Source organism: Pyrus communis, chromosome 17 (assembly GCF_963583255.1).
Source record: "Pyrus communis chromosome 17, drPyrComm1.1, whole genome shotgun sequence".
Taxonomy (NCBI): domain Eukaryota; kingdom Viridiplantae; phylum Streptophyta; class Magnoliopsida; order Rosales; family Rosaceae; genus Pyrus; species Pyrus communis.
Genome location: NC_084819.1, coordinates 20,688,615 through 20,704,342, shown reverse-complemented (window position 1 = coordinate 20,704,342; position 15,728 = coordinate 20,688,615). Strand labels below are relative to the sequence as shown.

At 35.9% G+C, this 15,728-nt stretch overlaps 1 protein-coding gene and 1 long non-coding RNA gene across 2 annotated transcripts; one reads left to right on the top strand and one right to left on the bottom strand.

The window, feature by feature from the left end:
• Positions 1–768: 768 nt before the first annotated feature.
• Positions 769–3,769, top strand: LOC137721714 (uncharacterized). The gene is made up of 4 exons (XR_011066705.1): positions 769–977; positions 1,534–2,001; positions 2,107–2,157; positions 3,022–3,769. It is a non-coding gene; the product is annotated as an uncharacterized lncRNA (long non-coding RNA).
• A 5,711-nt stretch (positions 3,770–9,480) lies between these two features.
• On the bottom strand, positions 9,481–10,628 carry LOC137723724 (ethylene-response factor C3-like). The gene has a single exon (XM_068462917.1). The coding sequence runs from the start codon at positions 10,554–10,556 to the stop codon at positions 9,807–9,809; it is 750 nt and encodes a 249-aa protein (XP_068319018.1). The 5' UTR covers positions 10,557–10,628; the 3' UTR covers positions 9,481–9,806.
• Between the last annotated feature and the right edge of the window lie 5,100 nt (positions 10,629–15,728).

Sequence of the window (15,728 nt, the reverse complement as noted above, 5' to 3'; positions counted from 1 at the left end):
AGATAGTTTTAATCATGGTGATCAATAATTCAAAGTATGCATGCAATCAATTATAAGCAATTAAATAAAAATTACATATTCATGCTAAGGCTCAAGGCTTCATCTTAGCAAAAGGAATTAGTTATGCATATTCATAATTGAAATCATAGAAAATATTATTAAGAGTAAAAAGAATGAAAACACCTTAGAGTAGAAAATCTCTAAGAACCCTAGTAATTACTCTCTGTCTCTAAAGTTGCATAAAAGAAAGCGTCCCCCGACTAAACCTTTAAAATCCCTCTAAAAGCCAGCGGCACAAACCCTCAAATTGTAGTCTCTTGTTCCAATTAGGAAACTAAATAATCTTGACATAATCTTGACCTTGAATACAAAGGTCATTTTCTTGTTTTTTCGTTTGTGTTTGGTCCGTTGTGTGTGTTTGTGTTTTTAAGGCTTATCCGACAACCCAACATCAATACAAAATTGAGTTTCTTATCTTGTGAATCTAAAGGTTGACTAATTAACCGTAATTTGAAGGTAAAACAAAGAAAATGAGAAATAAAAACTTCTACTCTGACTATAGTTCGATCTATAAGTAAGATTTGACCAAAATCATTTAAATCACAAATTTCTTATTTTCATATGTTGTTAGCAATCTTTGTCTCTACTCTCGAGTACAAAAAGTGATTTTTCAATTACTGTTACCCCCTCCTGGTCGGTAACAAAAAGGTTCCTATTAAAAGAAAACATAGGATAAAACTCATCAATGCAGAACTTTTTTCCAGTCAACTGAAAAAAACGGCGCGACAATCAGATCAGACGGCCGAAATCGCATCTGAAGAATCTCAGGATGAGAAGAGGAGGAGGAGGAGGAGGAGGACATTCTTCTTTTGGGAATTACAGAAACCCATGTCTGACTATGCACCAACCATGGGCTTCTTTGCTGGTTTATGGCATCAAGCGCGTCGAGGGCAGGTCCTGGCCTTCTCCTATCCGAGGTTTCAACCTTAAATTCTTAGAATTCAGTTCAAAATTCTGATACCCTTTTGGTTTAATCTTATGTTTTTTTATGTTGGTGTGTAAAGTTTTGAGCTTTTGAGAATGTGGTATGTGATTTGCTAGCTAGTTCGTAAAGTGGGGAGTGTTAGAAATTTACCTTAAAGTCTCCGAATTCAATTCAAAATTCTGAAACTCTCATATCTTTTTTTATTTTTATTTTTTTTTTTTATTTATTTTTTAATGTTTGGGAGTGAAGTTTTGAACTTTTGAGAATGTTGTCTGTTATATGCTATAGCTAGCTAGTTCGTTAAGTGGGAGTAGAAACTTTAAATAAGCTGCAAAGTTTTGATCTTATTTTTGTAGAGAAGCAATTTTTATTATTTGTAAGAGTTTGATTTCTTCGAAAAAATTTGATTCATCAAGTGTTATTGCTTTTTTCTTCAATTTAGATATTGTTTTGTTGTGATAGTTGTTATTGGACTCTTGTTGTTATGGTTATTGTAATTGTTGACGGAGACAATCGTCTTTGTAATGCCTTGAATTTGTCTTTCGAAGGCCGTCTCTGGATTCATGCCACTGCTAAGGTTCCTGATGAAGCTACAATCAAGGCAATGGAGGAATTCTACCGAGAAATTTATCCAGTTGAAGGAATCACTGATCTTAAATTTCCGGAACATTACCCCGTTTCCCTGACTTTTAGGATTCTAAGTTTGGTACTTTGTTTCATGGATGTTCCTCGTTTCATAAGTGTGTGTGTGTGTGTGTCTGCATAAATACATCAAGAGTATCTTCCTTGTGGATTTATCTCCAGTGGAATGCTCTTTTTTATCAATCTTCGTTCAAATTTGGAGAAAGAAACTGTTGCATTTTGTTTTTATTCCTCGCTTAAGCGGTCTAGACATCACACGTGCACACAACACAAATTTGACAAATTACGGTTTCATCTTTGAAATAGGGTGTGTCGAAGTGGCTGGATGCGTTAGAAGTGAAGAACTTGTGTCCTGGGAGTTGGTACCTGAAGGGGTGGGCTACCGTTTTACTGATGACCTTTTAGTTCATTATATAGCAAGGTGATGGTTGTTCCAAGGCCGTGTTGATTAAGCTCTGACCGATTTATTTCATATGCAGGTGAGGCTGGAAGCACAAACTGATATGTGTTGGCTTTGTGAGCAGCCACAGGTGTGTTTTATTTTCGCACTGCTCCATTTCTGGCAATTCCTGTGATTTTGAGTAGTTCATATCATATATGATTAAGCTTTTATTTCTTCGATTATTGCACGAACTGTTAGTTCCATTTGAGATGCGTGGCTACCAAGGTGTCTACAACCTTGTGTGCTATTTTGCTGTTCTACTGCATCACGAGTGTCCCTTGACACTCTACAGTGAGCTGGTTATTCTTTCTTCCCTTTGCATTACTAACATATTTTTAATCTTACATAATTCAATTTCTTGTAAAGCGCAAATACGTATTCTGCTCGATGCCATTCTCTTCCCCTGCTTTCAATATAAAAAAAAAGAAAGATTTATCTGTAGATATGGTTCTGTTTTTTTTTGTAGTTGGATGTAGTATTTGATTTGAGGTTGGGTCATTTTAATCAAAGGCATTACTACAAGACTACATGGAATTTCTGGTTGTGGACTGAACATGGAATGAAACTGTAACAGATTGTTCTTACTTGGTTTATAAAACAATGCAGCGGTAGGGCAACGCAGAATTTAGAGGGGAGCAAAACTTCTTGGTTTCAAGAACAAAAGGCTCCTGAGAGGAAAAAAAGGCCATTTTAATTGATATTTGTTAGATGTGGGTTTATTTATCTCGCTCTAGTTACCTAATTTGGATCCGATTTTATGTCTAATAATGATGGTCAGGATGCATTAAACATGGTAGTATTTGGCGCTTGTGATGCCATTTTTTTCGATTCTACATGTTTGCCGATGTTGAAACACTTGATATACTGATGTCGAATGCTTGAGGTTAACAATAACCATTTTGAATGGCCAGACCTGAAGACTTTGTCAATGATGTTTACACTTTTTCTGCAGCGCTGGGTGAGAGTGATGAAGCCATGAAGACTTTTCATTTATTCTTGGAACGTGGAACTCTGTCGCAAATATCGCGCATCGCTCGCAGCAGCAAATTGTTCTGGCGTAGTGGATCTTCAACTTGGAATATGCTTTTCTACATCCTTGCATTGTATTGTATCTGTAACCTGTAATCTGTAATCTGTAACTAGGAATGATTTGTGTAAAGCTTGATGTTAGTGTTTGGGTTAACATTTGAACTTTGGGCCGAAAGGAAGGAGGGCCCAAAAAGACTAAAGAAAGCAGGCTTGCTCAAAGCCCAGCACCAAGCCCAGATCGTCCATCTCAAGACCAATTGGCGCTCCCCCATTAATGCAAAGGTTAGGTGCTTACAAGAGAAGTGACAACTGATAGAAATCAACCTACTCTCAGCCCAAAAGTACTTTTCAGTGGCACTACAAGTAAAATATTGATGAGTCATTACCCTTCAATTGCTTTCGGGCAAGAACAAAGCTACGAGCAATCGGGCTAATTCGTCTATAAATGGAGGAAGATGGCCCAGAGACAAGGACACTCAACCAATCAAACAAACAAATATACAACTTGCTTCTCAGTCAAGCAAATACCCAGAAAGTTGCGTTTTGTTCAGACTTTGCACTCTTTTAGCCATATATTTTCCTTAGAAAGACATCTTTTGTCTAGTGTAAAAGCTCTACTACTTTTCCCAAATGATGTGGTATCGATTCTCTCATATAAACTTGTTCATCTTTCATCCCGTTTTAGTACTCGATCCCCTGTAACCACAAGGAGAAGAGACCGTAAGACATTTAGACCTTACCCGACAAGGTGAAATCTTGCCCGATTCTCTTGTTTTGTCTTTAAATCAATAGATCTGGTGTTACAATGTATTTCCCAGTATATATTTAAGTCGTTTCTAGTCTTTTGATGATCCAAAGTCCCATAAGTGCTCAGATCTGGCTTACTTAGTGGTTTACCATCATTAAAAAGGCTAAATGGGAACCAAACTGGTGACTTAATCAGATTTGGACCTTCACCCTTTAAGCATACAAGATAACAAACTAAAAGTCCTTGGTCTCAAGGCATAGAAAAGAACTTAATGTGGACTTAACCCATCCACGAAAATCCTTTGATAACAAAAGGTTAGAATAACTTGGGGCCCAAGTAATCGGCTTAAATACACTTGTTCTACATCTGTCACACAGAGATGGCAGTGGCATGCCTTCACACTCAGTTAGTTTTGATTGTGAGCCTCAAAGCCTACACCTAAGGCCCCACAAATGCACCTTTCAGAACTAACTGTGTCCTCCTCTTGCAGCATCTCGACAAGTAAGAGCCTGACAAACAACCAAAGTGCCAACTCCTCGGGGAGCTGTGTGCTCAAGCCAGGGACCCTTCCCAGCGAAATTCCTGCCCGAACAGTTGGTTTATAGGGTGGTGGGATAAATACGGGGTTGTTTGGTATCCTTCTTAGATCAAAATTTTTTGCTTTTGAAACAAGTACTAAGTAGTTTAGTTGCGTTCATCATTTTTAAAAACTATAAATGTAGTTTCTGAAATTGGGGGAAAATTTAACAAAAAAATTGCACTTGGGTATGGCATTGTGCAAGTTTTACAGAATTTACATTTACAGTTTTGTGTTGAAATTATTATTGTCTACTCGATTGGTTAGTAAGGACAACTTCTATAACATGGGAAGGCGTCCTGTGTCATGTAAGTTGCTCCAGTTAGATAGAGCTTTCCAGCCATAGGTTTGATGAGCGGTCCTTTGGTTATAAGAAGTGTGAGTTGGCTTCTCTACTTGGCATGGAAAATATCTTTGTATTTCAGCAAAGCTTAGTTCAAATGGGTGTTGCATATTTTTTGTTGTTGATGAGTTTATTAGTGTTGATGAATGTGGCTACTGATTCGGAAGCAGCTTCTTCTGTATTACCCTACTGCATTCCTAGTCAATCGTCGTCGTAACCATTTCCGTTATGTCTTACCATCTCCTCCTTCTCCTCCGCAGACGCAGCCACCAATGTTGCCACGGCTGCCGTCTCCATCAGATTCATTAGCCCCACCACCGCCACCTCCACCTTCACCATCATTTGCATCGCCACCACCACCATCCTCACAGCCATTGCCATCAACACCACCGACATTACCACAGCCACCACCACCATCATGGGCATCACCACCACCACCATCGTCATAGAAAAGATTCATAACAAAGGATCGATGCGGTTAAGGTGCGCCTTCCTAAGTTATGGTTTCAAATTCAATGTTTGCATTACGAGTGGAGATTTACAGTATCCAAAAACTTATCATAATCCTTGCTGAAGAAAGAATGTAGTTTCAGTTCAGCAGTTAGTTCAAATGTTGGGTCCTATCACCTATGGTGTCGTTCACATTTATTATGATTAATGTAGATATGAGGCTGAGGCATATCAGCATGTGTCGGCTTCATCTTTGTATTAAAGTTATGCACCAAATTATGTGCTGTTGTTAGCTAGCACTTACTCCATTTCCCCCATCTATATTTGACTACAAACAGTTCTGAATATATGTTTGGTAAAAAAACTTAAAAGTGCTTTTAGTTTATATGAGCGTTTTCAGAAAGCACTTTCAATTACTTTTTCTTGTCCAAGAAGCGTACTTATAGAAGAAACCTAAACGACACACGACTAGATGTATAAATTAGTATTTGCAAAAGAATACAGCCATAACAAATATCCAAAGAGGTGACAAATTTTGAAGTTTCATTCATGTTTTCGTTACTTCTCACTTTTCAGTTTGCAATTGAAAGAATATACAAGATTGTCCGTGTAACATACATAATAAGGTGGTGTGCAGTGCATACTAGCAAATTAAGTAGGGTGGTGCAATACTGCCATTCACACACCATTTTTAACCTTTCACACAGACATTTCAATTTTCGGCATGTTGGATCAAATGAATTGAAGATGATCAAACGACAGAAAGTAACAGGGAATGTGTAAGAGATAAAGAGTAGTGTGTGGATAGCACCGCCCATATAATTTACAATTAGATAAAGAGTTTGCAAACTACAAAAGAATAAGAGTTTGCGAACCCTAAACCCTTTACAGATGTATATAGATATATTATATATACATATAGATGGCCAACATAGCCCATATATTGAAGCTGGAAAATGAATCAGGCAAGCTCGCAGAAGAATTGAAGATCATTTTTTCTTTGGTCATGCCAACTTAGAAGCATGATGATTATCATCTCCCGTATTATTTATACTTCATTCTCACTTCTATTTTTCTCCTATTGCACTCTTTTGTTTATAAAATTTCGATTGAATAAAACAAATGAGAATTAAGGGAATATAAATAGTCTTTAGATCAAGTAAAGTGAAAGAAAATCAAGAAAATAATAGTGTCCAAAACAAGAAATGATGTGTAAAAATAATTTCTCATGTTGTAAACTTATTTTATAGAGAGAAGATAGCGGAGCGGCAAGCAGAGGAGAAAATGGCTTGAGGAATTCTGTGATGATTCTCCATGCATCAAGTGTTTCTTGCCTCAACCCTCTAAATAGGAAGAGGGGTACTTTACAAAGAGACAGTAATTGCTTTGCATTGTGTCTTTATTTTATACTAAACATGATTGGTTTTGTTACTTATCCTACAAGCAATATAAAGTCCAATAGTAAAGATCTACAATATCCCATAAGATTCCTAAACATAAAATACTTAGAATTTATACAATGATATTCCTAATTAATAAAAAATGCAACATCACATCAATTATTTATTACCCCGCTCAAATTTAAAAAAAAAAAAAAAAAAAAAGTTAACAAAATCAATCCTAAAATTTTAATATTGTAAGGAAAAATTCTCTAGCAAGCATGCGGGTCTCCCCTTGTATGTGACATAGTCAATGGAACAATTAGTTTCCCTAATTCATTTGACTTTCAATCCAAGCGGATTCTCTCTCCTTTTTTGTTTTCTTTCATTAATTTTGTGGGGGGTTGGTTAGAAAATCTAAAAGTATATGCCACGAGTTACAACACAAACAGCCTATCTAGCGGTCAAGCCATAACTCTACTACACCTAATAAATGTAAGATTCTCAATATATTATATATACAGTACCACACAAATTACAAATTCACCTATCTCGTGATCTATGTACATATTTCAAGCATTATATAAGCTCGATCAGCTCAAGAGTTGGGAGTGTAGAATTAATATGGCTCCTAATTCTTGCTTGTATCTGATGATATTGCTACTTGTTGGCTTACCGTGTCTGTCACAAAACAGTCATCAAATGGGTAAAAGCCATGTTGCAATCTTACAAGGTTTACATGATATACATGATGCAAGTACGGTGCTTGAAGTTGCAAGTGTGGTTGGTGGTTTCTCTGGAGCTGGTCACAATATGCAACACGTGAAGTTAGGCCGGAGAACTGGAGCTAGAACGCCTCCTTCTCCGACACGCAACAGACTGGCCCAAATGGTTTCCCCAACCACGCCCACCACTACCACGACGACGCATGTCCTCAACTTCTTCAACACCATGATCTTTTTATCTAGCCAATTATCAATGTTTCTTTTTTGTTTGGTTAACTTTGTACCTAGAAGTTGATTCTTTGAAAGTTAGTTCGATGGTTCCAATTTTGTGGTTGATATTCTTGAAATGACACTAATTGACTCTTTATCAAAAAGGCCAATAACGTAATATAGAGTGCCCAACCCCAAGAAAGTCAAATTAGCCTAATGCACTGCTTGTAACATGATGGAGATTTTCATGGAACGAGTTCATTGCAATTGTAGTGTTCCGAACCAATAATACAAAGTCATATGTAAGACTTTTCTTATGACCTTATATTATTATTGAATCTATTTCATATAAGCCAATCTCTTCTAACATATGCTAACATGGTAAACATAAAGCCCAAGAAACCAGATCAAAAGAAAGAGAAGCATAATAAGAAAGCAGAACTGCATGACGAGTGAGCACCAACCAAAGCCGGAGAAAGAATCCGAGACAAAATTGCATGGCCTACTTGCTTTTTAAACTTCTTGTTTCCCTTATATCAGAACCATCCGATGAGAAATATGAGGAGATTTAAATAAGAAAAATCAGAAAAATAAAGAAGAGGGTTGCTATTATCTCTTGAATGCCATGAATGGTGTTGCTTGATTTGATTAGTTGCTTTGCCCACTTGTTGCTTGCCGACAATATAGCAAGGCTTTGGTCCCAAGTACCAAGTACAAATACAACAGCTTTGCCTCGAGCGGATGCAAGTCATTGTTTTCTTCTTATTCATTCCCAGCTTCATCGATCGAACACCTTGAAATGGCCATAAGGGGGGCCAAAATGAATTAGTATCTCACATTACATAGTTAATTAGTATGGCTTTAGCAATTGAGAAATAATTTCACATACGTCTTTCTTCCATGCATACTCATTTTATTTGTAACACTTGAGTGAAATAAAGCAAAGAAAATTAACGAATAGTTTTAAACAAAAATGTGAAAGAAAAAAAAATAGTATTGCCCTAAACGTATCCAAATCCTGATCAAAATAACAGTATTTTCTTTATCGTTTGTCAATATTTAAGAGAAATAAAGGATCAAAGGTGGTTCTTTCTTTGGTTAATCAGAAAGGATCAAAAGTTTCTCATGCATGATGCATCCAATTTAGTGACTCGGTCAACTTAATTAGTACTCTTTGTAAGTTTTGACCATATATTATTATGAGTCGATACAGGGTGATCTGGCAAAATTTAGCTTCTATTTTGAATCTTAAACATGAGAAAGGTAGAGAAGATGATAGGGTAGTGCTATTCATAAGCTTCTTTTTACTTTTTACATATTTTTGTGTCTATTGGTCTTTTTCAATTCATTTTATTCGACGGTTAAAATTTTAAAAGTGTGTGTGACAAGTAAAAATAAATGTGCGAATAGCACTGACCCAAATGAAAAGGTTGTAACGAGCTAATTTGTTTTGGCTTCTCTACCCCACAAATTCAATACAATTATACTAAAGTCAACAAAACATGCATTATGAGTCTTTTACAAAACAAAAATATATAATAAAAAAATGCGTCAAGAGTACTCACATGTACAGTATATAATATTTTTTTGAGTAATTTGGGAGATTAACTGGTGATCTAGCTATAATTGGTTGTGACATCACCCTTTTCAAATGTAATTAAACTAATTAATGATTTAACTGTTGGAACGGTCATAATCAAGGTCCAACACCAACAAGAATCTTATCTTCTTTGTACCTAAGTTACTTACTCTAATCAATTTTTATGGACTAAAATTATTAGCAAACAGCTATACGTACACTAGTACTATGATTATGGAAAAGCTTAGATCATGTTATCCACACACCCTTTTTTCTCTTTCACACACATTGTTAATTTGTGTCATTTGATCATTTTCAAGTCATTCAATCCAACAGTTGGAAATTGAGAAAAATGTGAGGAAAAAAAAAAGTGTATGGATACTACTACCCAAATGCTTTCTATTGATCACCCATTATGAAAATTTACAAGGCAATTATGAAAAGTGAATAAGAAAGGCAATATCTAAGAAGAAAGGAAATATCTAAGAAGAAAGGAATAGTTGGCTATGGTGACCACTGACCGTCATCTTCTCCACTCCACATACTTTCCCAAAAATAGTAACAAAAATACAAGGTCCAAAAATGGTATGGTTAACACTTGACACAGATGGACCAATGTGATTAAGGACAGCTGGCTCGACTAACTTGAGAAGGTTTTATTCATTATCAAGCGACGTGATGTACCATTCCACCTTAGTTAGCTCTCAGATATACCGAGTAGCTCCTCCAAATAGTCTGCGCCTAAATCCTCAAACACCACAACTTTTTCCAACTGATCTTCACCTTCTTCATCATTCTTTTGATGCTGATTATGATGCAATGATTTCTTCTTTTTGTTCATCGATGACTTTCTCTTCATGGAGTGCCTTGTCTTTAAGGCCAAAACCGGAGACGAACCCTCCTCAAAGCCATACTTCATCTCCACAAGTGACTGATGAACCACGTCAGCTGGAAAGTTGAGGACCGCCGAAGACCCCCGCATTGAAAGTGCTGCTTGGTCGTAAGCCAGAGCCGCCGCCTCTGCCGTGTCAAAAGTTCCCAACCAAACCCTAACACCGTTTCGCGTCGAATCTCTTATCTCAGCCGCAAACTTTCCCCATGGCCGCCGCCGAACGCCTCTATAAGCAACCACTTGATCTTCGTTAGCTGTGGCACTAGAAGAATTCACCTCTTCATGGTCTTTCGAGTGAGTGGAGGATACTATTGAATCCGACGAGTTCTGATCTCCTGCTGGCGCCTCAGCAAGAACTCCATAGAGAAGCATTTCTTCTGAGTCGTTCTCATTAAATGGTAGCTGGGGAAAGGCTGATTGGTTGTGATAATCTTTAAAGTCGAACATGTTCCATGAGAGATGATCATCGTGAGAATAATATTCTAGAGAGTTGAAGGAAGAAGAAGATTCAAACGAGAATTCAGAATTACGGTTTTGGAAGAACGACAAGTCCATCTTGCTTTATGGAAGAATGAACAATTTGCAGAATTTCCTTTGAATAAATATTGGAATGGATATTTCAGTGAGTGGTGTACGTTTTGCGTTTATAAAAAATATTTTGAACGCAGTAGGACTTTATATAGGAAGAAAAGAAGGGAATTTGGGTCCCATTAGGACCCATGTTTAAAATATATTAGTGAACAAATAAAAATAATGGTGAGAAGGAAAGAGATAGGGATGAATAACTTTGAAGGTGGTCGTGACCGGAAACAAGTAGTCAAAGAGACAAGTCAGATGAGAGATTTTTCAATGTCATCGGCATATGAAGTACGTATTATTATATAAATAGTGAGATATATGTGTTAAAAGGTTAATAATTTAAAAAATAAAATTTTTCACCACTTTCGTAAAAACATGTGGTGTACCATCCGTGTCCATGTTCCAATAAAAAAGGAAGATGGACATGTCGGCCAGGTCAGTTAAAGATTTATTTTCAATATTTTATTGTATTTCGTGACGTCAACTCGATGATTTCATTGTGCGATGTTACTTATTGTGGGTTTGATGGTATTCATACCTCCACTTGCAAGTTATATGTTTGCAACTTTGCGGATCGGTCATGGACATTGTTGTGTCGTCCTTGTCACATAATTAACTCCATACAATGGGATGATCAAGCTACAGTACAGCTTCAAGGAGAGGGGTATACATGAGCCAAACTACACGCCATCACTTAGTCATTAAACTAGTCAAACAGTCTACGTACCCTCGTCCCTCTCAAAATTATAAGAAGAAACCAATTCCCCGAACGAACGCCGCTCATAAATCCAAGCCAAAACCATAAATTAAACCACGCATTATAATCCTAAAATAACATCCTTATTTTTTTTTTTAACAAACGATATTATCAACATTAAAAATGAAATATTCCATCAGAATATTCACTTGGATATAATAATAAGATATTTTCCATTTATAATTGTTATGCAATTTATAGAATAAATTTCTTCTCAGTGATAGAATAAGTTGACACCAATAGGGTAATTGTTATGCAGTTTATTTGTTTGATCACTAGCTAGAAAAATAATATTTCAAATATGAAACATTTTTTAACGTCAAAAGAGAATATCACTAGATCTAATAGTTAGGTGATGAATTAATTTATGCTTGCAATGTGAAGTTTTGGATGGGTTACAATTTTGACAAAATATATCACGTGTTCTTAAGAGTCAATATAATGTTGAGAAAGAGATATAGATGACATTTATATAATTTAAATTTGTTTTCCCTCATTTATTACAAAACCATATTCTCAACAATGTTGGGAGACAAGTGGTCACGAAGAAAAAGGATTGTCCTTATGATTAGACTGTATAGTCGTTTTCTAAGTTTCAAACCTCTCTTTGTTCACCGGAGGTGCCTAGTTGGGGTTAGAGTTTAATTTCACATACAAATAATTTTTTTAAAAAGAAAGAATAATATTTGCATTCTTCACCGTGGGATAAACACATATAATATTTGCATTCTTCTCGGTGAGATAAACATATTATGTCGCTTGCAAATAACGTATATTTGTCTTACAAATTTTAAAATTAGAACTATTGAATATCTTAATTTTTTATTTGAAGATTATTCCTACAAAAATAATTCAAACTGGAGATCAATTAGTCTTCCAAATGTATCAAATAATCAACTGTATAAGTACCAAGTAACATATCAATTATAAATCGTCCATTTATTTGAAAATTTTGGAGGACTAAATGATTTCCAATTCAAATGATTTTTTTTTTTTATAAGAATGATCTACAAATGAAGATGAAGAAATTATTTGTTTTGATTATGAAATTTCTACAAAGAATATGCGTTATCTGCAAATGGGAGAATGACGTCATCTACAAGTTGGGGAATGGACTCCTCCCCTAAAAGAGAATCAAGTATTATCCAAAAAGAATCATGCTGAAACATTTGAGATGTTAATTACACATAAAACATTAAGCTACTTTTCCTTAAATTAATGTGTATAATAATAATGCACGAGTGTTTGATTTGGATTGTAATGGAGGAAGTCCTAATTCTTTTGCAAAAAATTCATGCACTCAGTCAAAAGTGGCTTTAAGAAGATCAAGGCCTGCTTTCGCGCGCGCACACAAAATATAAAACAAGAGGAAAAGCGGTTCTCCAAAAAAAATAAAAAATAAAAAAATAACAAGAGGAAAAGCATTACACCTTTTTAGTGATTCAAGAAATGAATTGAAACCAGCTACTTCAATTTGCAAAAGGGTAGAAAGATTATGTTTTTAGGTCATATTTTGTAAATATCATAATGTGATAGTTGATGGTTGAATTCTTTTTTTTTTTTTTTAATGAGTCCAACTATATCGATCGTCACATTATGTGATTTACAAAATATGGTTCAAGTAGATGGTCGTTCAATTTTTTTCCTTCAAAACTTAACTTGTTACCACTTTTTATACCACTTGCATTTCTGGTGTTATTTACCCAGCCTATATATATACACACATGTAACATGTAGTACCCTTCGTAAATTACAGAAAATCTTGCATGTCAGATTTATACCTCCTAGAATATATGATCTAGACATGACAGGTTATGTTTGTATTCATATGAATTAGAATGTATAAATTGACCATGGAATACTAACTGAGGAGAGGGATAAAATTAGAATAGATTGACCTGGCTAGATTACATAAGTTAGACATGACATATTATGCCTTCATACAAATCACAATGAATAAATCAACCATTCATATAGTGATAGAAGAGGAGGGTACATGAAAAAATTGCATATCACCCTCATGATTGTATGACCTAAACATGATACATTACGCCTATATTCGTAAAAATCAAAATGAGTACGTAATTTGAGCATGGAATTTTAAACGAGGATGGTGAAAAAAAAAGTGGTATGTGAAATTGGTACAGTTAAGTGTCCGGTTGATAACCATTTTTTTATTACTACAACTATATTCATAAACGAGAGAGAGAGAGCTCCTTAATCTTTTTAATGGGTCAGTCGACTGAAGTTTTATAAAGTTAATATCGGAGCAAACTCTAAAATCTTGCACTTCGAAGTCGACAAACCGAAAAACCTGGACCACTTATTTTAAATCCTAGTACCCCTATTAGCCCATTCACTTACCTACCTTACCACAAACCAAAGGTCCGGATCTGTTTCTTCTTCTTTTAAACAGTGCGAATTTCTTAATCCATCAATTTTGAACGGTGAGATCGGAAGAGGATTTAAATTCGTAATAAGTTCCGTCAAGCATCGTCTTACAAAACTAGGGAGCTCTCCTTAACTGATGACAGCCATACGAAAGGAAAACGTTGTATGGCCCATCTATTTTCGACTAGGAACCAAGAACCACTACTGTATATACTCGCCCGTCACTATCGAATTCAACATGTAGATGTAACTCAATCAAACCAGTTTTCTTTCCTTTTAAAACGGGAAATAGGATAGGCCAGAAAAAAGAAAAAAAGGGAAAAAAATTACATGAAAAGGAAAAGCACGTACACGGGAAAACAAATTGGCTATGGCCATTTGAGCCCTATTGGGATTTAGACAGTGCATGAACCTGTACAAATCATGCATTCAACTAGCTAGGTGTACTGCCTTCAATTTTTTCGTTCAAATTATTGGGTTCAGAAACTGCTTCAATTTTGTCGTTCAAATTATTGGGTTCAGAAACTGCCATCTTTTACTTATATATATTTAGCGACAAGTTCTGCATTTTTGTGGTGGAGAACTCAGTGCATCTTTAAGAAAGGAAGATAGATGAGTTTCAAAGGACGACCGGATAAAGAGCTACCCATCGTATCATGAGGTCAATCTAGGTGCATTTCCCTCGTGGGAATAAGCTATATCTAGTGAAACATCACATACATCCATTGCCACAACATTATCATCTTAATTGTTATATATACAAGTTGAATATGTTTTTCTTTTGTGTTATGGGTATAGAAATTGTTAAAAGCATTGTACCTTGTTATCTTTTTTATACAAGTATTAAGCGAATTGAATAAAGAGCTTTGGGTGCATGTGTAACCGCTCATTATTATTATTTGAGCTACAAACCGGATTACTTGCTTACTGCTTTTACCTTTGCAAAGGCCAAAGGGTGCTTTAGCATTTTTCTATAAATAAAATAGAAGATTAGGTAGATATAAAAAAGGATGCTTTAATTTGCATGGTTCATCAAACCTTCAGAAATTGATCACAAATTCAAAATTTTCATTTTACACTCCAAACTTTTATATTTGAAAATAAAAATACACTTGTAAAAAATGTAGAATAAGATTTTTGAAGTGCCAATAATACTTCCCCTTTAAATATCCACTTTTTAATAATTGTGGTGTTGAATTGGGAATGCTACAGCGTAAAACGAAGATAGGCCATGTGGTGCATTGTATGAAGCTAGCCAATTGTCACTTTCAATGAAATGAAGGAGTTTGAAGTCGTTTTTAATATTGGAAAAAATAAAACAAAAATAAGGAAAAAATAATAGTCAAGTTCAATAATATAAGTACGCTTAAATTTCAACCGATGCGTACGGTTTTCAGTAGCATCGGTGAAAAAAAAAATGCTTATCTTAATTCAATTTCTTATTCAAACTTATAAGCTGTTGTCAATTTCTTTTATGAGCTTTAGTTTTACCCATTTACCTCTCCTAAACTTTTATATAATTTTTTTCTTCTTCTCGTCTTCCATTGTCACATCCCGGCCCGGAGCGGATTACTTCTCGGGCCCGCTCCACTACCGTAGTATGATATTGTCCGCTTTGGGCTTACCATTCCCTCACGGTTTTGTTTTTGGGAACTCACGAGCAACTTCCCAGTGGGTCACCCATCATGGGATTGCTTTAGCCTCCTTCTCGCTTAACTTCGGAGTTCCCATGGAACCCGAAGCCAGTGAGCTCCCAAAAGGTCTCGTGCTAGGTAGGGATGAGAATATACATTTAAGGATCACTCCCCTGGGCAATGTGGGATGTTACAATCCACCCCCCTTAAGGGCCCGACGTCCTCGTCGGCACACCACAGCCAGGGTTAGGCTTTGATACCAAATTGTCACATCCCGGCCCGGACGGATCACTTCCCGGGCCCGCTTCACCACCGTAGCACGATATTGTCCGCTTTGGGCTTACCATTCCCTCACGGTTTTGTTTT